Source organism: Poecile atricapillus, chromosome 24 (genome assembly GCF_030490865.1).
Source record: "Poecile atricapillus isolate bPoeAtr1 chromosome 24, bPoeAtr1.hap1, whole genome shotgun sequence".
NCBI classification, from domain to species: Eukaryota; Metazoa; Chordata; class Aves; order Passeriformes; family Paridae; genus Poecile; species Poecile atricapillus.
Window position 1 is genome coordinate 358,476 of NC_081272.1, and position 23,785 is coordinate 382,260.

At 58.4% G+C, this 23,785-nt stretch overlaps 1 protein-coding gene across 6 annotated transcripts in view; it reads left to right on the forward strand.

The window, feature by feature from the left end:
• The first annotated feature begins 2,569 nt into the window (after positions 1-2,569).
• PTPRU (protein tyrosine phosphatase receptor type U) overlaps positions 2,570-23,785 on the forward strand; it is a 54,103-nt gene continuing 32,887 nt past the window's right edge. For all 6 annotated transcript variants that reach the window (XM_058856182.1, XM_058856183.1, XM_058856184.1 and 3 more), the window contains exons 1-4: positions 2,570-2,689; positions 18,372-18,500; positions 23,279-23,550; positions 23,621-23,702. In XM_058856182.1, the coding sequence (XP_058712165.1) occupies positions 2,617-2,689; positions 18,372-18,500; positions 23,279-23,550; positions 23,621-23,702 (556 nt within the window). In that variant the 5' untranslated portion in view covers positions 2,570-2,616. The remainder of the gene's footprint in view (positions 2,690-18,371; positions 18,501-23,278; positions 23,551-23,620; positions 23,703-23,785) is intronic.

Consider the following 23,785-nt stretch of genomic DNA (forward strand, 5'->3'; position numbering starts at 1 on the left):
CCCGGTGGGGTCAGCAACACCCAGGTACCGTCCCCTGTCCCTCTGTCACCCTGCTGGGCACTGTCTTTCAGGACAAGGCTGAATCATCGCAGGGTGATGCCAATGCCAGGGACTCTCCCTGTCTGATCTGGGGTAAAAAATCCCAATATTTCCAGCACTGTTCCCTCTGCTTTCCAAGTGTTCCTGTGCCCAGGCAGTTTCCCACCTTGGAGTCACAGCCGGGGCTAGGTGATCCAAGCACAGATGATGCCGGAAAGCTGCTGCAAAGTTCCCCTCCTCCTCACCCCAAACCCTTGGGAAAACATTTTCCTCCAGAAACAGGGCTGGAGAGGATGTCAATGAACAAGGGGCCTTTCATCCCCGCTGGCACTGCCGTCAGGGACACTGGGGCTGCCAGCACTCTGTGCCTGATCCTGTGCACTCGGCTCAGAAAGGGACAGAGATCTTCCTCCTTTCACATCCTTCTGGGTTTTTCTCCTTTCTGCTCACTCTGAGTTAGATCCTGCACCTCCCTCTGTCACCCCTTCCCTCCCTGGGGAATGGTGGCTTTGTTGTCACCGGGGTCTCAGGTGCCACGGCCACTCCCACACAGCGTTGTCCAGCTTTCCCTGTCACCATCCTGCAGAGAAAAGCATCCTGTCCCTGTCCCTGAAGGACATCCAGCCTGGGGGGGGACAATCAGGGGGTTGCAGGGTTCAAGGACGCTCCGGGATGGGCAGGAGGCTCTGTCCCCAGTGTCCAGCCCGAAGATCTGGACACTGGACAGGTCTCGTCTCTGCCCCACGGCCTCGGGCACAGCCCAGGGGCGATGGGGGGCACGCGAGGGGCTGGGGGCACCCACCCCGGAGTGAGTGTTAGCATCACCTCCCTCTGCCTGAGCCTCCTCCCAGCACCTGTCCCGCAGCTGGAAACCCTGCAGGACCCACTCCAGTTTGGTGGGGACCCTACAGCTGGGACCTCTGAGACAGCACCTGCACCTGGGGGGGCGTGGGGACCCTTCTGGGGGCAGCCCCCCAAGCTGGGGACTGTCCCTACATCCTGCGCACCCGGAAAACCAGGGCCCCCCCAAAGCCTGGCAGCCTCCTGCACGCAGGGAACCCCCCGCTGCAACCGGAGGCACCGCGGCAACGGGGACCCTCCGTGCACCGGGACCCCCGTGCAGCCGGGACCCCCGTGCAGCCGGGAGCTCTGTGCACCGAGACCCCCGTGCAGCCGGGACCCTCCGTGCAGCCGGGACCCCCGTGCACCGGGACCCTCCGTGCAGCCGGGAGCTCCGTGCACCGGGAGCTCCGTGTACCGGGATCCCCGTGCCCCGGGACCCTCCGTGTACCGGGACCCCCGTGCAGCCGGGACCCCCGTGCAGCCGGGAGCTCTGTGCACCGAGACCCCCGTGCAGCCGGGACCCTCCGTGCAGCCGGGACCCCCGTGCACCGGGACCCTCCGTGCAGCCGGGAGCTCCGTGCACCGGGAGCTCCGTGTACCGGGATCCCCGTGCCCCGGGACCCTCCGTGTACCGGGACCCCCGTGCAGCCGGGAGCTCCGTGCACCGGGACCCCCGTGCACCGGGACCCTCCGTGCACCGGGACCCCCGTGCACCGGGACCCTTCGTGCACCGGGACCCTCCGTGCACCGGGACCCCCGTGCACCGGGACCCCCGTGCACCGGGACCCCCGTGCAGCCGGGACCTCAGTGCACCGGGACCCTCCGTGCAGCGGGAGCTCCGTGCACCGGGAGCTCTGTGCACCGGGACCCTCCGTGCACCGAGAGCTCCGTTCACCGGGAGCTCCGTGCACCGGGACCCCCGTGCACCGGGACCCCCGTGCACCTGGACCCCCGTGCAGCCGGGACCCTCCGTGCACCGGGAGCTCCGTGCACCGGGACCCCCGTGCACCGGGACCCCCGTGCTTTCTCGCGCAGCCTTGCGGGGCTCTCCTCTGCAGCACCCCGCAAGCCAGAGGCGCTCCTGGGCATCCAGGCCCCTCTGCCCCGGCACCGGAGACCTCCTCTCCCGTCACCGTGTGCTCAGTCCCGTAATTCCCGGGACCCCCGCCTCCCCTGGGAGTTCCTCCCCCTCTCCCCCGGTACCGGATATCCCCCTCCTCGCGCCCCCCGGTACAGGAGATCCCTCCTCTCCTCCCCGTAACTCCCGGTACCGCCCCTCTCCCCGAACTCCCTAGGACGGAAGAACCTCCTCCCGTAACCGAACGCCGCCCGCCGCCCGCAGCTCCCGGGACCCCTCCCCACCTCTCCTGTCCCCCGGTACCGGGGAACTCCCCCCCAATTTCCCCGTAACTCCCGACGCCGCCCCCCCCCTTCCCCCCCGGTCCCCAAACTTCCCCCGCGGCTCCGCCGCTCGCGTCCGCCAGGGGGCGCCGCCGCCCCGCCCGCTGTTCCCGGTACCGGCGCCCCCCCCCCCCGCCCCCCCCGCGGGCGGCGGTGACGTCACGGCGGGCGCGAGCCGCCGCCGCCGGTATTTGAGGCGCGGGGCGGGCGCGGGCCCCGCTGCGCCCCCGGTGCGCCCCCACCGCGCCGGCGGCCCCGGCCCCGGCCCCCGCCCGCTCCCCGGCCCCGGCCCCCGCCCGCTCCCCGGCCCCGCCGCCCGGCCCCGGCCGCACCATGCGGAGCGCCCGGGCACTGCTGCTCGCCCTGGCCCTGCGGGTCTACGCGCTGGACACCGAGACGCCCGCCGGTAGGAACGGAGCTCGGGAGTGCGCCGGGGAGAGGGGGTCCCTCTTGCTCGCTGCGGTTCCGGGGCTCCGCCGCCCCCGGTGCCCGGCGGGTCCCGCCCGTCCCGCCGCCACCTGTTCCCACCGGAGGGTCTCCGGACCGCCTCGGGACCCGTCCCCGGTGAAAGCACCGGGATCCCGCCGTCCCCGGGCACCGGCACCCCACCGCTGGGGGAAGTTTTCCCTGTCGGGGGGCGGCGGCCGGGGGCTCTCGGCGAGGATGATCTCCCCCCACCCCGAGGATGCTTCGCCGAGCGCGGCCCCACGGCTCCCGCTCGCTCCCGGTACCGGGGCCGCCGTCCGAGCCCCCTCCCGGCGCTCCCCGGGAGGGAAAACTTCCCCCGGTGGCGGCGGGGGGAGCGCGGCTGAGAGGAGCCCCCGTGCCCGGGGGGCGGCTGAGGAGAGCTCGGGACCCTCCGCTAGGAACAGGTGGCGGCTCCGGTCGCAGCCTCCCGGCTCGCGTTGTGCTGCGGGGATACCGGGGGACTTGTGCCGAAACGCGATAGAGCAATTAATGTGATTAATTGACATGTTTTGAATTTTTCCCTGCACCCCGGCGCTGAGCCGGGATCCCCAGGCAGGGGCTGGGGAGGAGCTGATGCGGAGTGGGGGGAACGAGTCACTCCCGATCCCTTCGGGAAGCTGGAACGGGCTTGGATGCTGCGGGGAACGGCAATTTGGGGTTCTCGAGGTGCTACCGGGGGCTGCGAGTGTTTTTTGGGGAGAACGGGGAATTGGTGCCTCGGTCCAAGGGGTCTCTGGTGCTGTTGCCCCCAGCTCCTGGGTGACGCTGATCTCATTAAAGTGTATTTTTGCCTAGTTCTTTGGTTTTTTGCCTTTAAATCCAAGCTGCTCACCTGCACGCAGTCCCTGTGGTTGTGCATTGATTTTGGTTTTTTGGGTAGTGGCATTTCTCCAAAGATTATAAATAGTGACACCCATCAGCAGAAAACAAGCGGCAGCTGACCCGCGCGGTGGGGGATGGATGGCGGCGGGGAGAGACGATGGGTGCGGGGATGGGAAGCCGTCGAGGCTCCCCCGGCTCCTGCAGGGTGGGGGAAATTTGGAGGGAATGGGTTTGTATTTTAGGGGTACAGATATTGTGTGCTCCGCTGCCATCGCCCCACCGCGGGCTCCTCCTCGCCCGGACCCGCCGCGGGCTCCTGCCCGTGTGGCTCGCCCGGCTCTGGGGAGCTTGCCCGGCTCATCCCTGGCGCTGCACAGCGGGCTGGGGGGAAATATTCAAGCCATTTGTGCGTGCTCTGGGTGCTGGGGAGCACCGGCTGCTTGTCTCGGTGGATATTTTCAGAAGATGGGGTTTTCTTAGCTGTGCCTTGCTGAAGAAAGGGCACAGCGTGGTCCCTTCTACAGGTGGGGAAAGTGAGGCACAGGGAGGAAGTGGGGGGTGCCCTGGTCTTTAGAGTGTCCTTTGCTCCTTCCTTCAGCCTTCAAACTTTCTGTAGTTCACGAAGGTCTCGCCGAGGCTGAGCTGCCGTTGCCGGCCCGTTGTGTGGAGGGGAGGGGGGCACTGGCTGACCCCCAAACTGAGCCATGTGGGGCTCGTGTGGTGTCAGCAGGCCGGGACCGGGACTGGGACCTGTGCTTGGCACCTGTGGCCTTTGCCAGCCCCTTCTCTGCTCCCTGGGCTCTGCAGCAGGAGCCTTTCCCCGCTGGCAGCCCGTGGCCAGCAGCCTCTGGGGCTTGTGCGGGGGCTCTGGGGCTTGTGCGGGGGCTCTGGGGCTTGTGCGGGGGCTCTGGGGCTTGTGCGGGGGCTCTGGGGCTTGTGCGGGGGCTCTGGGGCTTGTGCGGGGGCTCTGGGGCTTGTGCGGGGGCTCTGGGGCTTGTGCGGGGGCTCTGGGGCTTGTGCGGGGGCTCTGGGGCTTGTGCGGGCTCTGGTGTTTTCCTCTGCCTTCCCTGGCAGGAAAGGTGGATGTGGCACTCGAGGCCGTGCTGGGGGCATGGCTGCGCTCGGCGATGTTCCCAACCCAAATGATTCCATGGTGAGGTGAACCTCAGCTCGTCTGTGTTGCACCCCAAGACTTCAGCAATGAGCGGCTCAGGGTCCCTGTTCCCCGTGCTGCTTTCCAGCCGTGGGGCCGGACAGACAGACAGACGGAGCCGTGGGGCCGGACACACAGACAGACGGAGCCGTGGGGCCGGACACGCAGACACACAGCCGTGGGGCCGGACAGACAGACACACAGCCGTGGGGCCGGACAGACAGACACACAGCCGTGGGGCCGGACAGACAGACACACAGCCGTGGGGCCGGACAGACAGACACACAGCCGTGGGGCCGGACAGACAGACACACAGCCGTGGGGCCGGACAGACACACAGCCGTGGGGCCGGACAGACAGACACACAGCCGTGGGGCCGGACAGACAGACACACAGCCGTGGGGCCGGACAGACAGACACACAGCCGTGGGGCCGGACACACAGACAGACGGAGCCGTGGGGCCGGACAGACAGACACACAGCCGTGGGGACAGACAGACAGACACACAGCCGTGGGGACAGACAGCCACACAGCCGTGCCGCTGCCTGGCACTTCTGCCGGAATTATGCGTAAGCTGTTTGCGCTCGGCTCCGGCTTCGTTAGCAGCAATTAAGCAAATCTAATATTTGGGTTTGCGGCTTCCACTGGGGAGGTTGGGATTGCCGGGGAGCGCTGGGCTGGGGCTGGTGCAGTCCCGGAGGGGCTCAGCTGCCGGGGGGGCTGCGGGACCAGCCGGGTCCCCGAGGGTCGCTGTCCCCGCGGGTCACGGGTGACCCTGACCCCGAGGCGGTGCCGCTGTCCCGGTCGGTGCATGGGAACAGCCGGGCAGACGCCGCTCCCGGGGCCGGGATTGGGGATTGGGGAGCCCCCCCGGTGCTGGGAGCAGGGATCGGCAGGAGATGCTCGGGGGGTCAGGAGCAGGGGTGTCCCCGTGAACAGGCTCGGTGTTTCATCCCCTCCGGCTGCTCAGGTGCCCGCTGCTGCTCTTCCAGCGCTTTTCCCGGTGCTCATTTCCCTCCACCTGGCCGTCCGTGGGCTCTTCCATGCCAAGGCATTTTTATTCTCCCCACCCCGCCTTCACCAAGCACATGAAATGTGCGAGAACGTTACATTTTCCTTGTCAGCTTGTTTTAGGCTGCTTTTTTTTCTTTTTTTCTTTTTTTTTTTTTTTTTTTTTTTTCCCCCTCCTCTTGCCTGTTCTGCTGTGCCAGGAAAGCAGCTCTTTCCCTTGTTTGCTTCTCCGCGTGTTTTTAATGCCCTGGGAGTGCCGTGCCCTTTCCCGTAGCACCCAGACAGTGCAAACGCCCTTGAGGCTCCTGTGTCGGGATGCTCCGGAAAATCCTGTTGACGTGCCCGAGTGTGCCCAGGGCAGAGGTTTCTGGCTCCTGAGCCCTTGGCTCTGCAGTGTGTGCAGAGGGACACTGGAGTCTGGTGGATTTTCACTATCCGTGAAGGAGAAGCAGAATTTAGGGAGGCTTCGAGTGATGCTGATGCTCCTGGATGGACTCGTCCCTCTGGCTCTGCAGCTCCATGGTACAGCTGGGCAATGCCTGTTTCTTTTCTCCCCCATCAAGACTTGCAGTTGCATTTGTTTCATTTTTAGCTTTTTCTTCTTGTTCCAAAACTCCTGTTTCATGTTTTTCCTCTGGGTGCCTGGACCTGCCCTGGCCCCAGGAACAGGGATGCTGGTGAGTCACCTCCTGGCCTGAAATGCACATTTTTCCCTTTGTTATCCAAACTAAGACAAACCAGCCCTATTCCAGCTTCCCTGGGAGCTTTCCCAGAATGGAGCTTATCAGGATCAGGGCCCTGGGGGAGGAGGGACACCCCTGGCAAGACAAGGCAGGTGCTTGTTGGTGGCTTTAACCCCTATCCTGGCCATGACAACCTCCTTGCTGCCTGTTGATGATGGATTTTCCTTGACTGCACCTGGGATGGAGCTTTTCCTTCACTTCATCACCAAATTCTTGCTCTGCAGAGGGGCTGGGAGCTCTGAGCCCCCATAACAATCTTCTCCTGGCTGCAGTCCCTCTGCAGGGCTTTGCTGCTTTGCTTTGGGCAGTCCTGCGAGGGTTAAGCACGAGGGGCTGGAGGCAGAGGAAGGCAAGTCCCTGCTGCATCCCTGGGAGCTGGGAGGTAGCACAGACTCTGGAGAGCCTTATCGACGTGGCCCTGCCATCTGTCTGCTTAAACCTCCATAAATAAGCTTTTTAATAATCTATTATTAACATGCACTATAATTGTCTTATTAGACATGTCTGGGAACCTTTATTACTGCATGATTAAATGTTAAGATTCCCAAACCTCTTCTCCCCCATGGCAGCTTGGGATTTGCTTTGCAGCTTTCCTTGGATCCTGCTCTCCCATTCCAGCCCGGAGACCCCACTGAAACTGAGGCTTTTCCCTCTGGACAAGAAGGATTCGCAACAATTAATCCCCTGGAGCTAATTGCCTCCTTGTTGGCAGCCTCAGAATAAATAGGTCCTGGAGATGGAGCTTTTCCTCTGCGCTGCAGGTGGCCTGGCAGGAGCTGCTGCTGCTTTTGCTGGTGCTGGGATGGAGGTGGGTGGGGAGGGGGTGGCAGCCTGGCTGGAGTGGTCCTGTGGACACGGGATCTGCTCCTCCTCGTCTCTGGGGACCGGCTGTGGAGGCTGCAGGTACCAGAGGGACTTTCCTGGGTGTTCCTCAGATGTTGCTTTCCTGGCCCTGGGAGCGGCAGGTTCTGGATCAAAAGCCACAGTGCAGCTCCTGCAGCTGCTGGAAGGCAAAGGCAGAAGAGCCCTGTGGAGCAGCCCCTTCCCCCTCCCTGCTGCCAGCACTGAGGGCTCACGTGGCAGCTGCCCTTTGTGGCTGTTATTTTATGTATTATTTGAAAAAGGAGTGCTCCTGCTTGCTGGGTGTTGTTGGCTGCAGCTCTTGTGTGCTCCAGGTCCTGTCTGGGTGAGTCCAGGTCTGCAGCTCCTGCCTGGGCACTGCTGGGGGAACGTGTTTACTGCACGTTTATGGGGCTCAGGCTTTGCACCCCGATTTCTCCCAGCTGGAGAGTGAATCCAAGTGTGGATTGAGGTGAGCCAGGCTGTCCCTGGATGCCTCTGCCAGAGCCCAGATCTGGGACAGCAGAGGGACAGCAGAGCTCCCCTTACGCCACGGGATACCCAGTGACCCCAGTGCTGACCCCAGTGCTGACCCCAGTGCTGACCCCAGTGCTGACCCCAGTGCTGACCCCAGTGCTGACCCCAGTGTGCCCCAGCTCGGGGCGTGGGGGGCTCTGGGCAGCTCTGCTGCTGAAAGCAGGGGCAGGGATGTTCCTGCCATGGCCCTGTTGGTGACAGCAGGGGCAGGGATGTTCCTGCCATGGCCCTGTTGGTGACAGCAGGGGCAGGGATGTTCCTGCCATGGCCCTGTTGGTGACAGCAGGGGCAGGGATGTTCCTGCCATGGCCCTGTTGGTGACAGCAGGGTCAGGGATGTCCCTGCCATGGCCCTGTTGGTGACAGCAGGGTCAGGGATGTGCCTGCCATGCCCCTGTTGGTGACAGCAGGGGCAGGGATGTTCCTGCCATGGCCCTGTTGGTGACAGAAGGGGCAGGGATGTGTCTGCCATGGCCCTGTTGGTGACAGAAGGGGCAGGGATGTTCCTGCCATGGCCCTGTTGGTGACAGCAGGGACAGGGATGTGTCTGCTGTGCCCCTGTTGGTGACAGCAGGGGCAGGGATGTTCCTGCCATGCCCCTGTTGGTGACAGCAGGGGCAGGGATGTTCCTGCCATGGCCCTGTTGGTGACAGCAGGGGCAGGGATGTTCCTGCCATGGCCCTGTTGGTGACAGCAGGGGCAGGGATGTTCCTGCCGTGTCCCTGTTGGTGACAGCAGGGGCAGGGATGTGTCTGCCATGGCCCTGTTGGTGACAGCAGGGGCAGGGATGTGTCTGCCATGGCCCTGTTGGTGACAGCAGGGGCAGGGATGTGTCTGCCATGGCCCTGTTGGTGACAGCAGGGGCAGGGATGTTCCTGCCATGGCCCTGTTGGTGACAGCAGGGGCAGGGATGTTCCTGCCATGGCCCTGTTGGTGACAGAAGGGGCAGGGATGTTCCTGCCATGGCCCTGTTGGTGACAGCAGGGGCAGGGATGTTCCTGCCGTGGCCCTGTTGGTGACAGCAGGGGCAGGGATGTGTCTGCCATGCCCCTGTTGCCTGGGGACCCCAGCCAGGGTGAGTCCTGACTAGAAAGCCCCCAGCCCCAGCAGGGATGAGGCAGTGGGAGCAGTGTTGCACTGCAGCTGGGGGGTGGGAGTGTGTTGCAGCTGGAGCAACTTCCTGAATATTTTTGTCATACACAATTTTTGATGGCTTTTTTTTAAATTTGGCATGAAAAATACTGGCAAATCACCGGTGACAGGGTGGCTGTGCTGGCACAGCTCCCCCAGCTCCCTGCAGCCTTTACTGGACTGCCAGAGGGTCCATCCTTCCCCATTCCAGGGCTGTGCTGCTGCTGGGGAGCCCTTAATTAACCAATTACTGCTTTAGCTCCCTGCACTCCCCGTGTGGATCCAACCTTTCCTGACATCGTTAATCGGGATTGTGGCTGCCATGGGGAGGCAGGAGGGATGGGGACAGGGACATGCATGACCTGATGAGTCTTAAAGAGGTCGCTGTCACCATGGCCCTGCTCAGGGGACAAGCCCTGGTGAGCCCTGGGTGGCTGAGCCCAGTGCTGGAGGCGTTCAGCCTCATGAGCCCGGCCAGCTGAGCCAGGGAGCACGTGTGGATCCAGTCTGGAGCTGCTGGACACGCTGGCTGGGGCAGGGTGTCACCGGGGCAGGGTGTCACCGGGGCAGGGTGTCACCGGGGCAGGGTGTCACCAGAGGCGAGGGATGGCCGGTCTAGAAGAGGAGATGAATCACTTGCTGTGGCCCAGCTGCCTCCCCAGAGTGGGGGGCTTGGCTCTGGGGAGCTGCCCGAGGGGTTTTCCTGCTGTGTCCTGACAGGAGGTGTGGGAATGGCATTTCTGCAGAGGGGACAGAACATTGCTGCACTCACAGAGGTGGAGGGGTGGACTACAGCCAACTGCATTCCCCTGCTTGGATGGATTTGGAGGTGTCTGTGGAGCTGCTGTGGTTTTAGGGCTGCTCTGTAGAGCTCCTCAGGGTGCAGCCCCCTCTCTGTCCTGTGCAAAGTGACCCTGGAGCCTTGGGCTCCTCCAGAAAGCTGTGATGGGGGAGGGCTCAGCAGCAGCAGCAGCTTTTGAGGCTGGTCAGGAAGTCCTGGCAGATCCACACAAGGATGGTGTCTCCTCCCAGGTCCTTCCCTGCTGCTGGTGCCCCCCCTTTGGGCTGGGGAGGGGCCCCAGCCCCACAGACCCGGCTGCCAGGCCCTCATCCCTTGCTGTTAGCAGGGATGTGCTGACACCCTGCTTAATTAGCTGCATAAATGCTCTTTCCCTAATTACCAAGTGCTTCAATGTGGTTAATTGAATTAGCACAGGTGGGTGATCCTGGGCACCCCCTGGCACCTCAAAGTCCTCACTGGGATATCTGGTTCTGTGGTTCTGGTGTCAGTGGGGCACCCTGTGCAGCTTTGTGCTGGAGCTTTCTGGTGTGTTTTTGGGGAAGGAGCGTTTGGGAATGACTCTGGAAGCTCCCCAATGGCAGGACATGCTCTGAACTCTCCACATGGTGCAGCTTCTCAGCCACTGCCCTTCTGGGGCTCTTCCCAAGGACTCTCTTATTTCTGTTATTGTTTCTACTTATTTTTGCTGTATTTTCATCTGTCTGCTGAGTGATAATACCCCATTGATTTTCTGCAGCCAGCAACCAGCCTGCTTTCCCCGGATTATAACAATATTAAACCAAAGCAGTGCATCTCCACGTTGGGCTATTTCTCTTTATATCAGCTGAACTTTTTATTTAGTCTCTCAGCCAGGCTCCTGTCTGGGGAGCTGCTGGCTCTGAATGACATTTCTCTGTGCAAGAGGCTGTCTCCTGCCTTCCTTCCCGTGGAATGGTGCCTGGGGATGGGAGCTGGGATCTGTCTGGAGGAAGATGTGTGCAGGGAGGACGAGAAGGTGCTGGGCATTGGGGTTTTTGTGGTTCTCCCATGGGGTTGCAGGGTGTTGTGTGCACTGCAGGGACTCCTCAGTTATTCCTGCTCGCTGAGTGGAATGCCAGAGTTCTTGCTGGAATGGCTCCAGGGTGCTGCAGGTCGGGGTGGGTGGGTGCCCAAGCCAGTGCTGACTGCAGTGGTTGAGCCAAATTCATGGACTGGGAAAAACAAACCTGTTTTTGTGATTTGCCATTTCCTTACCTTTGTGTGGCTGAAGGGCCCAGTGTGTTCCCCAGAGCTGTGACAGACCCGCTGGGCAAAGGGCTCCTGCCTTTAACCTCCCATTGCACAGCAGGGGCTCGGCTGAGCCCTGGCACTGGGTGTCACACACTGTCACCCCAGCCCAGTGTCAGTCAGCTCACACTCAGCTCACACTGCTGTTCCTGGCTCTGCTGGTGCCATGGAAGGAGGAGCTGGATTTTGCATGGCCCTGAGGCTTTATCCTGCCTGGGGTGCTGGGCACGGCGGGGCTGCTGCAGCCCCGTCACTGGATGGGGGCTCTGGGGCCATAAATGAGCTCAGAGCTGTCCCCAAGGCCCTCCCAGCTGGGCAGTGCTCCATCCCGGGGGGATGAGCCTCCTGGTACTGCATCCCCACATCCATCCCTGGAGGTGTGGGACCTGCAGTGGGAGGGGAGGCTGAGGGTTCCCCCTTTTTATCCCCTGCAAAATGGGGTTGGTTTGGAAAACTTGATCTTTCCCATGATTTCTGCAGCTGGTGTTGGAGCCCCCCAGGGCTTTGGTGGTGCTGCTGTGTCCTGGGGCAGCTGCTTTTCCTTCCTGAATTTGTGCCAAGGGAGCATCTCTGTGTCCTCAGGCATCCCCTGAAAGCAGCGTGTCCTCACTGTCCTGGTCTCTCTGGGTCCCTGGGCATGTGGGGAGGATGGTCCTCAGCAGGGACCTGATAGTCATAAAGGAGCCAGGGGGAGAAATGAGCTTTATTCCCCCTGCCTTTTCCAGTTTATTTTAATTTGTTGCCATTTTTCTGGCCAAGGTGTCGCACAGCTCTGCAGCCTTTGAGCTGTAATTGCACAGGGAGCAATCGATAATGGCAGGACGGAGGTTTCCAAAGGTTTCCTGCCTTGTTTTTCTTCCCATGGAGTCCAAGAGGCAGCACTGACGAGGTTAATTAAGTGATGGTTCATTATTAAAGCACTTGTGCTGTGGGTTAGTGGCCTCCTGGCTGTGCAGCTCCAGGGTGTTTTTGTGCTGCAGGACCTGTCTTGAGCAGGGTTCAGGTAACGGAGCAGTCCTGGCTGGATCTGGGTGCCCTTGGATGGGATGTGAAACCCCCACATCCCCTCTGGGCATGGAGCTGGAACCTCCTGCCTTGTGTCCTGCAGCCTGTCCAGAGCAGGCAGGGAGCTGCAGTGCAGGGGATGCTCCTGGTGCCTCCTGCAGCAGGTGCTGCAGCACAGGGTGCTGATCCCCGGGCTCAGGGGCTTGTGGTGCTGCAGCTGCAGCTGGGTTTGCCCCAAGGAGGGATTCTGGCAAGGTTGATTATTCTCCCTTTGCTTTTAAATGCATTTTCACCAGGCTGTGATGTATGGCACGCTTGGTCCTTGCCCAAGCAGGAGCCATCCCTGTGGCATTGCAAAGTCTTTGGAGTTGTGTTTTCCCACTTGTATTTGCTTCAAAATGCCTGTAATGAATGCAGATTTGCCAACTCTCCCCCATCCCTGAGGTTCCTCAGAGGCTGCTGGGACTGACAACTCGCTGCATGTGGTTTGACAACTCCTTGGGGACCTGCAGGTAAAAGCCATAAAGAGTCTTTACTAGTCCAAAAAGAAAAAAGGAGATTTATGTCTTCTGTAGTTGCTGGCAGATGGATATTGTTCTCTAGTCCTGCGTGTTCCAAACATTGAGGTTATCAGGCATAAGTGACTTATTATGCAAATCCTCTGTCTTAATATCTGGCTGCTCTCTCCCTGGAATTGCATTGGCTAAACCCCGCTCGTTGCTGGAGCTGCTAATGTTTACACATTAGCTTCTCTGGCTAATATACAAGGCTTCAAGTTGCAAATTGATGTTTCTTACAGCTGAACAAATTATTTTTCTATTAAATACAATATTTAAAATGATTTAGAGAACCAAAACAAACTACTGGTGAGAATTCTAATGGTGCTGCTTTCCATATCCTTGCGATCAGCTTTTACTGGGGCTGAGGAGTCGGCGATATTTCTCTCCAAAGTTTCTCTTTGGCAGAAGAGGAGCAGGGAAGGGGTTTGTCGTCATCTCCGGGGCGTGATGCACAGAAACACGTTCAGTGTTGTGCTGGTGGCCTCTGCTTGTGCCAGGTGTGGAGGGATTCAGCTCCCCTTTGCCTGGGCTGGAAGAGGTTTTCCCACTGAAATCCTGGGGTGTTTGGGCTGTTGGTGTCCCTGGCGAGGTGAGGGTCCCTGTCAGAGTGAGATGTTGGGGTGCTGGCACACAGGACCCTCTCCCTGCCTGGATTTTCTGGCTGAGGATTCCTCAGTGGCAAACAGCCCCAGCCCCTGTAACATCCCACCCCTGGGAATCTGAGCCCCCTGCAGCTGGGAATGATCCCATAACCCCTCCTGGTTAACTCCTGTGGGGTGCTGAGTACAGGATCTCACTGGCTGACAAGTGCATCTGATTTTAGGTGAGCTGCAGAACGTGCTCCCTGTCCCTGTGGACACCTGGAGGGAAGCAGCTCCCAGCTGGATGGTGCTGGGCTGTTTCCTTCCCGGGGCACGTTCCCGGAGCAGGGTGTGAAGGAAAGCACCTTGAAAGAGCAGCTGGGAGGTGAAGCCTGGCTCTGCTCCGGGGGTGCTGGGAGGGGATGGCACCTTGCTGGGAAATGCTGGAGCTGTGGTTCTGTATCCCAGCAAACCCAGCTCCCTGGGCTCTCTGCCATCCCTGGGGTGATCCTGGGCTGCCGTGTTCTGGGACTTCATCCCTTCTGTGCCTCGGTTTCCCCACTTGCAGCAGCTCATTGACCATTTATCCTGTGTAAAGAGCTTCATCCTTTGGTGCAGGTCAAGAGCATCTTCCTCACGTGTGTTTAAGAGGAGAGATCTTGGGTGTGATAGTTTGGGGGTGTGCAACTGCAAAGCCTCTGATTCTTGTGAAAACTCTGGATTTGATGGCAGGAGAGCTCTGTTCACTTCCTGACACATCTCAGCATGGTCAGATGATGCTTTCACTCTGCAGGGTGTTGTGTCCTGTGGGTACCTCAATCCTCCCCATTTCCTGCTGAGAATTACTTGGGGTGGAGGACTGGAGCTGCTGCAAAAGGCCAGGGATAAAAAATGTCTCTTGACTCTGAAGGATGCCCAGTGTTACCTCCCCTGGCTGGTGCCTGTGCCGTGGGGTGCTGTGGCTTGTGCTCTCAAGATGCTGCACCCCAGAGATGACCATGGGGCTGATCCAGTCCTGGCTAAGCCAGGGTAGGAGCAAAATGGGCTTTTCCCCATCAGGACTGGGAGTCCTGGGTGGCTGCATTGCATTTTGTAGCTCTGGGGAAGCAGCACTTGCTAAAGTTTTGGTATGAGCCCATTTTTCATAAAGGCTGTCCCCATTTTGGGACATCAGATGTTACCCCAGAGGGTCTTGGGTGGGGGCGAGTCCAATCCTGGGTGGTGCTGGGCTGTGAGGAGCCCAATCCTGGATGGTTCTGGGCTGTGAGTCCAATCCTGGATGGTTCTGGGCTGTGAGTCCAATCCTGGGTGGTGCTGGGCTGTGAGTCCAATCCTGGATGGTTCTGGGCTGTGAGTCCAATCCTGGATGGTTCTGGGCTGTGAGTCCAATCCTGGATGGTTCTGGGCTGTGAGGAGCCCAATCCTGGATGGTTCTGGGCTGTGAGTCCAATCCTGGATGGTGCTGGGCTGTGAGGAGTCCAATCCTGGATGGTTCTGGGCTGTGAGTCCAATCCTGGGTGGTGCTGGGCTGTGAGTCCAATCCTGGATGGTGCTGGGCTGTGAGGAGTCCAATCCTGGATGGTTCTGGGCTGTGAGTCCAATCCTGGATGGTTCTGGGCTGTGAGGAGCCCAATCCTGGATGGTTCTGGGCTGTGAGTCCAATCCTGGATGGTTCTGGGCTGTGAGTCCAATCCTGGATGGTTCTGGGCTGTGAGGAGTCCAGTCCTGGATGGTGCTGGGCTGTGAGTCCAATCCTGGATGGTGCTGGGCTGTGAGTCCAATCCTGGATGGTTCTGGGCTGTGAGTCCAATCCTGGATGGTTCTGGGCTGTGAGTCCAATCCTGGATGGTTCTGGGCTGCTCTTTGGCACAGGAGCCTTCTCAAGGCTGCTCGATAGAAGGCAGGAGAAGCCATGGATCATGTCCCATGGTGCAGGAGGTTAAACAGGAAAGGTTTAAGTGTGTAATTAACTTTGAAGTGGCGAGGACTCTGTGGATGAAAGAGCGTGGGGTGGGCTGTGGGCGGGCGGCCACGTTCCTCGGTGGCCACGGAGAATTAATTAGATGCTGTCCTTTGTACTTGGCTGTTTGGTCTTTCTTTTCCTCCCTCTTCTTTGTGAATCACTGGTCCCTCCCCTCCCCAGATTTCCTCCTCTCCATCCGTGTAGAGGGGGACGCTGGGTGCCAGTGGTTCCCAAGTGATGCTGGGTGCCAGTGGTGCTTTCTCCCTGGTGAATCTGTTAAACCACCTCCTTTTCTTTCAAAATAAACTTACCTGGTGTTTAACCCTTGTATCGGTGCCTGTCCCTCTGCTCTCTCAGCATGCCCTGGTGCTGCAGTGATAGCTGGGGTATGCTGAGCCTGCTACCAGGCTCCCTGACAAATGCCTCAAGCCACCTATTTTTGCTTTCTTTCAAACAGTTTTGCTTCATCTGCTGTTTAACCTCTACATTGGTGTCTGTTCCTCTGCTCCTGCCTGGGCACGTGGTGATCCATGGAGGTGGCAGCAGCACCTGGAGGAGGCTGAGCAGCTCTGGTCCCCATCTCCCCAGCAAATCTCTCAAACCACCTCTCTTCTCTTTCTTTTTAAAGTCATTCTGCTCCATGTGGTGTTAAAGGCCCGTGTTGGTGTCAGCCCTGGTCCCCCCTGCCCAGGAGCTGTGGTGCTGCGGGGGTTCTGTGTGGGGTGTTTAACGGGGCTGTTCCTGGGGCAGGCTCTGTGTTTGGGGTGATTTAGGCAGCTCTGGGGTGTGTCTCGGACACATCCCACCCCCGGGGGCAGACCCCCAGCTCCCTGCAGTATTTTTAGCTGCTGCTGGGTTGGGATTGCACCTCCCGCGCTCGCTGCCTTCACCTCCGTGCCCAGAGCTGCTGTCACCCTGGCCTGGAGCCAGCTCAGGGCGCCTTGGTTCATTTTTAGGGTGTATCCATCCCAGAACAGTCTCACCCAGCTCCCACAGTCCCTGTCCTGCTGCCCTTGGGGTGGAATAACCCTCCCACTGCTGCAGGCAGATATTTTGGGTTGCAGCCTCCCTGCCCTCCTTGCGAATGTTGTGATGAAATGTTAATTTTTTGCAGGTCGCTCTGGGTTTCCCCTCTCTGACTTTCCACAGCTGCTGGAGCACGTCCAGCCACCCTCTGTGGAGTTGAGCTGTTGGCATTTAATAGCTCAGGTGTTAATTTTTATGCCCTTAATCTTGTGATGAGGAGGGAGAACCTGCTGGAGGTCGAGCTTCTCCCAGCCCTGTCCTTGGCTGGGGAGCGATGGTGCCAGAAGCATCCTATAACTCATGGAAACCAAGGCTCTGCAAAACCCTTTGGCTTTTTTCCCTGTGTGTACAAATCATGGACAAATTAGTCAGGGAAATGGAGTGGACAGTGGAACTGCCCTCGTTTTGTGCCGTGGGTGGGAGGGAAGGCTTGTGCTGGGAAAAGGCAGGGCAATAAACCTGTCCGAGGAGGGAGATGGATCAGCTGGGCCAGCACAAAGTCTGCTCTATAATTGCATTTTAAACTTCTGGGGCCAGGAATCATCTCGTGGGTGGCAGAGGGTGCAGCCGTGGGGTGGTGGCAGTGACAGTGCTGGGGGTGGCACTGGGGTTTGGGTGGGGGGCTGCAGTCCAGGAGGAGGAGGAGGGAACCTCGTGATGTTTTCGGTGGCTGGGAATGGTTTATTGGGGGTGAAGGAATCACTTTTCCCTGGGAAATGGGGCTCTGCCAGCCTGAAACATTGCTTGTCTCTGCTCTGGTTTCTCAGGCCAAAAAAAAAAAATCCCCCAAGAACAAATTTCTGCCTCCCAGAATATCCCGCTCAGCAGATCTTGGAAAGAAACACTTGGGCTTTTTTTTTTTCTTTTTCTTTTAAATCACTTGGCACTTAGTCTCTGACACTGTTTTATTTTGAAATTTATTTTATTTTCCTTCCTTCCTGGAAAATTTTGACAGATTTGTGCTTTTCCTCCCGTTAGCAAGTGCAGCCAAGTTCCAGACTCTAAAATCCAACACGTCTTGTGGTGAGAGCTGAGGAGCAGGGGCTGCGGTGCGGGGGCACATCCGCACGTGGGCTGGGCAGACGTTCCATTTCGGGAAGGGCTTTAAGAAAGCTGTGATGTCTCAGTGCCTCCAGACATATGAATAGGAGAGAATTTGCTTTCAGTTTTTTAAAAAGAAGTTTCTTATGGCTCTGAGAGGAAAAAACAGTTGGTGACGGAGCTGGAATGTACCCTCGTGCTTTAAAACATGAGTGCAAAGGGGCGAAAAAAGCCCCAAGTGTCGTCTTGTATGTGAAAGAGATGAGAATTGAAATTTCCTGGGCATCTCATGGATGTTTTTCCCAGTGTTTGGACTTGCTTGACTGAGTGTTGCATCCGAACATCCCTGAGCACAGGGAAGCACAACCCGTGGCAATTAACTGCCAAATCCCTGGGGGGTGGGGGGAATTACTGATGTAATTTGGGATAAAATGGGAAGAAAACAGCAGAAATAATCCCTTGGCCCAGTTCTGTTTTCCTGGCGGCCCATTAGGGGATATTTGCCTTTGTTCGTTCTGCTTGCTCAGGGCTTCCCAGGGCCCCTCGTCAGCCTGGGCCCCATTAATTAGCGCTGTGCCCTGGTCCTGTAATCGTGGCTTTAATGGGACAATGGGGCAGTGTGGAGCAAGCAGCCCCCGCGGGCCCCACGGTAACACCGACCTGAGCTCCAGGGCTGGACGGATGTGGGATGATGGGAGGGCTGGGAAATGGGGGTGGGCTGGAATCACAGAATCACCAGGCTGGAAGAGACCTTCAAGATCATTGAGTCCAACCCAGCCCTGACACCTCGACCAGACCATGGCCCTGAGTCTGTTTTTAAACACATCCAGGGATGGTGACTGCACCACCCCCCCGGGAAAACCATCCCAATACTTTGTCACCCTTTCTGTAAAAAACTTTTTCCTAATATCCAACCTGTGTTTCCATGGCACAGCTTGAGTCTGTGTCGCTGGTGGAGCTGCACAGGAGCCCTGGCAGCAGCCAGGACCAGCCTCCTGCTCACACTGACCCTGGGGAATGCCTGGGGTGCCCCAGCACCATCCTGCTGGGGCATCCAGGGGCATCTCAGCACCCTGGTGGGCTGTGGGGAGGGAGCAGCTACTCTGGGGGCTCAGGGGCTGACAGGTCTGTCACCACAGCTGGCTGCACCTTCGAGGAGGACAGCGACCCCAACCAGTGCGAGTTCAGCCAGGGCGAGGACGATGACTTCGACTGGGAGCTCATCCGCAGTTACCTGATGCCTCACCTGGTGCCTGACCTGCCTCACGGTGAGTCCTGGGAGCCTCTGCTGTGTCCTGTACCCTGGGGCTGGACCCTCTGCCTCCTCCTGCTTTCATTCTGCAGTGTTTTAGGCTTGGCTTCTCCCCAGTTATGTGGGAAACGGGGAAAACCCCTGTGTTTCTGGCTTATTCAAGTGTGGGGAAGGGCTTGTGAGTTGGAGGCATCTCCAAAGTCTTGGGATGGTGAGGAAGAAAATGAAAATAGACTTTTAAAAAAAAATCTCATGGGTTTTAAAGAGCTGGTTTTTTTTTTTTTCTGGGTCTGTGTCCTCTATGGTGGCTGGGCTGGGGGAGCAGAGCTGTGAGGAGCTCCCCTCTCCATGAGCACCATGTGGGCACCGTACCTGGGTGCATTTGGGGGCTTTTCTTGCTCCCTGCTCTGACCCCCTTGAGTCATCCCTGAACCCATTTGCTCAGTGATGTTCACTGGGCTTGGGATGCTCCTTGTTTTTGGTTCTGCTGGCTCCTGCCTGATCCTGATGGCCAAGTCCTGTGCTGAGGATGCACAGAAAGACAGGAGAGCTGGGTTAGAGCTCGACAGTAAAACAACCTTTTCTGTTTATTAAAATATTACCTGCTTTACAGGAAACTCTTTACTGTTCCATCAACCTGCTTCCAGCTGTTTATCTTGTGCCTTGTTCGTGCCAGGGCTTCATTTGGCTTTTCCCCTCCACTAACTCTCCTCTGCCATGACCTTTCCCCATCACCTTTTCCTTCCATCCTGGCCCTCCTGGCATGTGCTGGGTGAGGGCAAACAGCCCTCAGGGATCTGCTGACAGATCTCTGCTCCTCCCTTGATGGTTTTTCCAAGTAATTGCTTTAAACTGAGCTATCCTAATTGGTGTGTGTCCGGGGGGGTTTCCTGGGGAAAGCAGAGCTGGGGGTTGTGATGGAGGGTCTGAAACCTGTAATTAGTTGAGTTTTCTGCTCAATATTCAGCTGTAATTAAAATCTGTAGTGAACTGCCTGAGTTTAAAGCCTGGGGGCTTGCAGGGGGCTGGAGGATTGGGTGGAATGGGGCTTCTCTCCCTGCTTGAGGAAAAAAAACGTGGGTCAGCAGGAAATGGGGGCTTAAAGGAACACAAGGAGTTTAAGGAATAAACTCCAGGATTGATGGGGAGGTGGGTGTGACATCTCAAACTGGATGGTGTGAGCATTGCAGTGTCACCATGGGAAGAGGATTCTCCTTCCTGTAGCTCCCCTGAGACCAGGTGCTGTTTGCTCATGGTTTTGGGGCACCAAAGGGTGCAGGGACCATGTTTTTGGGTGGTTTTACCCCATTTTGGGTGGGGAGCTGTGCATGAGGCTCCTGCAGCCCCAGAACCTCCTCAGTCCTTGCAGCAGCTCAGGGGATCAAAGGGATTTCACAGCGCCAGGGCCTCTCCAGGGAACACTTTCCAAAGGAGTCTTGTGGTCTCAGATTAAAATGAGTTTTTATTGGAGATCAGCCAGTTTCAAGGAGTGTAGGATTTATTGGAGCAGGTGCTGGCTGCTGGCCACCTGCTGCTACCTTTCCATCCCACTCTCCTCTTGCTTTCTTGTTTGCTTTGGGGTTTTTCCCCCCTTCTCTTGACCTGTCTTTCTTTCACCTAAAGAAGACAGATGGGTCTCTCCCACTTGCAGTCGTGATTATTTTTATTTTTTTCTTTCCATCTCTTTATTGTTCCTTTTTTAAAGGAGCAGCTGCAGGGGTAAGGCAGGTGTGAGGCTGCAACCCCAGAATGGCTTGGGTTGGAAGGGACCTTAAAACTCATCCAGTTCCAATCCCTGACTGGAATCCTGAATTGGAAGTTCCCCGATTCCCGTGCCGGCTCTGCCTTGGGCAGGGATCTGGCACGCGTCAGCTTTGTCTTCCAGCAGGATTTCCTGGAGACAGATGCTGCAGTGCTCAGACCTGGTCCCCTGGCGCCTCTTGTCTGGCAGTGCCGCCCTCTCCCTGTCATCCCGCCTGCCTTCCCTGCCTTCTAATAGCTCTTGGAAGGGTTTTTTATTTATTTTTATCTCTCGGTGATTTTGTAGGAGGAAAAACTCATTGAGACAGGGAAGCAGGGGGAGCAGGCTCTTCCCTCCTCCTCTGGCAGGGCTGTTTGGGTGTTCCCTGGAGGGATGCAGCGGCAGGCAGGACCCTTGGGAAGAGCTGCCCCTTCCCTGTGGGCAACCAGGGCTTCAACTGCCCTTGGGCACTTCTGTGGATGGGGCAGCCAAGGCTGCTCTGGGCACCCTGTGCCAGGGCCTCACTCCCTCACAGGGAGCGATCCTGTCCAGTGTCCTGTCTGGTATCCCATCCCATCTGATATCCTGTCCCGTGTCCCATCCTGTATCCCATATCCCATCCGGTATCCCATCCCATATCCTGTCCCGTGCCCCATGTCCCGTGCCTCATGTCCCATGTCCCATCCCGTGCCCCATGTCCCATCCCATCTGGTGTCCCATGCCCCATGTCCCGTGCCCTGTCCCGTGCCCTATATCCCATCCGGTATCCCATCCCATATCTCATCCGGTGTCCCATCCCGTATCCCATCCAATATCCCATCCAGTGTCCCATCCCATATCCCATCCAATATCCCATCCAACCCTGCCCTCTGGCAATGTGAAGTACCTCTGCTTCTTTTATATTTATAAAAGAAACCCAACCCACACCCTGGGCTCCAGGCTAATGCCAGATATTTACAGCAGAGGAGGATAAAATTAGCACAAAAGCGAGGGGTTGGAACCTGCTTTTTCCAATGCTGCAACACCAGGAGGAAAATGAAGAGGGGAAAACAGTGTGTGTGGGAAGCTCTGCACGATGAGGGATGCTCAGGTACATCCCTGCTCCCAGGTGACCTGTTGGGCATTCCCTGTCATTTAAAATAACTCCTCAGCGGTTTAATTTTAGTCTTGGCCTCTTTACTTTGGTCCCGTGGCTTTTTGTTTGTAAAGGGAGGGCAAAGGAAGGGCCTGTGTTTGTTAACGAGAGCCCACTCGTTAATGAGGTGGCTTTTGGGAGATGTCCCCTGGCATGGGGTGGCTCAATGGTCTCTCTCCACTGCTGTTGCCTGCACCAAATGGGGCTGATATCATTAGAGCAGAAGTAGTTTTGCCGGGGGAAATAACAGGGGAAAAAAAGAGAAGCGTGGACACGGTGCCTTCCCCTTGGTGGGTGAAATGAGCTGTGCTGGACTCCGAGGAAATAAATTGTCATCGTTTTATTTCACCCTGAGTAGCCACCCCAAGGGGCTGGCAGGGCCAGGCAGCCACACAGGTCAGTGGTGAAAATTCCCCTTTCAGGGATTTCTTTCCCTTGCCCCAGTTCTTGTCCCTGAAGGATGCATTGGGAGATGTCTGGTACTGGCACCATGTCACCCCAGCTGGTGCTGTGACCCCCTGGGGGTTTTGGGGTCCTTCCAAACTCTGGAGCTGTAGATGGGTTCCCCCTGAGATCCCAAGTGTTGTAGGGGGATGGATGGGTGCCCCCTACAATTCCCCTTCACTTTCTTTAGGCTTTTCTTGGAGCTGCTCAGTGGGAGTCGATGGGAGGAAAGCACCCGAGTTTAGAATTAATTAATAACGAAGCACTGTCAGGAAAACAATGGTAGGCTTGAATAAACGGCCCAGCTTTGTTACTTACAGCTCTGCCGGTATTAAAATGGAGATTAATAATCCCCTTGCCGTTGGTGAGGGGGAGGATTCGGTGGGGTCCCATCGATCCCGAATGCCAGCTGTGATGGACAGCTCTGGGAGCTCCTGCATCCCCTCCTGCCTCCAGACTGCCTGGGCTGGAGCTCACAGGACAGGGAATGACGCTCCTTTGGGATCCCCTTCGGGATTGTCATCCTGCCTGCCCTGCAAGAGCAGCTCCGAGGCTGTGCTGGGGCTCCCGGTTTTGCTGCTGCTGATGTTGGGTGGTGGGGCAGGTCTGGGGATCCTGGGCATCCCCGGGAGCTGGGATGCTGCTGCTCACTGAGCCAAGGAGGATTTTCCCCTGCAAGTGCCTGCTGAGCACAGTTTAAACGAGGTGACAAGTACGCGGTAAATGGCATGAGGAGCTGGGAATGGAGTTAAACAGCTGGGGCCTCGCTTGGGAGGGGGATTGATGCTGCCTAAGCTGAGAGTTAAAGGAGGGTGACATCGGAGCCTTTCCTGACCCCTGTGCCCCAGGGAGGCAGCAGCTCTGATCCACCCCTCATCCAGCAGCGAGGTCCCACTGCGGTCCTGCTGCTGCCCAAAAGGCAACTGCCCCTGGCACCTTCCCAGACCCCTCCTGTCCTGCCCATCCTCACTGTCACCGACCAGTGCCCTGGGGTACATGGGCATCTTTGTAATTCCACATCCTCCACCCTCTCTGTCCCTGCTGCCAAAGCTCAGGAGATGTGGAACAGGGGGATTGGAATCATAGAATCTCCTTGGGAGGGACCCACAGGGTCATGGATCCAACCCCAGCCCTGCCCAGACCCCCAACAGCCCCAGCCTGGGCATCCCTGGAGCTCTGGCAGCCTCGGGGCCGTGCCCATTCCCTGGGGAGCCTGGGCAGTGCCAGCACCTCTGGGGGAAGAACCTTTCCCTAAATCCAGCCTGAGCCTGCCCTGCCCAGCTCCAGCGGTTCCCTGGGTCTGTCCCTGTCCCAGAGCAGAGATGGGAGCTGCAGATCCCTGAGCTCTGCCCTCGCTGTGCTCTGCTCCAGCTGGACACTCCCAGTGCCCTCAGCTGCTCCTCCTGTGGCCCCTCCTGACCCTTCACCATCCTCAGGGTGACTCCACTCTGTCCCTTCTCCCCCACTGCCGCAGGCTCCTACCTGATGGTGAACTCCTCTCAGCACACCCCAGGCCAGAAAGCTCACCTGCTCTTCCAGGCACTGAGTGAGAATGACACCCACTGCCTCCAGTTCAGCTACTTCATGTTCAGCCGTGACGGGCACAGCCCCGGCACCCTCAGCGCCTACGTGTGGGTGACGGGGGGCCGGGTGGGCAGCGCCGTGTGGAACGCGTCAGGCTCGCACGGCCGCCAGTGGCACCAGGCCGAGCTGGCAGTCAGCCTCTTCTGGCCCAGCGAGTACCAGGTGAGGCCCAGCGTCCCCCCCGCCCCAGCCCGCACCCCCAGCCACGGGTGACCCCTGTTTGGTGCTGCAGGTGCTCTTCGAGGCGGTGGTTTCCAGCGAGCGCAGGGGGTACCTGGGCCTGGATGACATTCTGCTCCTCAATTATCCGTGCTGTGAGTGCCGTGGGATGGGACCTGAGCGGGGATGTGGCTGGGCTGGGCTGGGCTGGGCAGTGGGGCTGGGAGCTGCTGTCTGT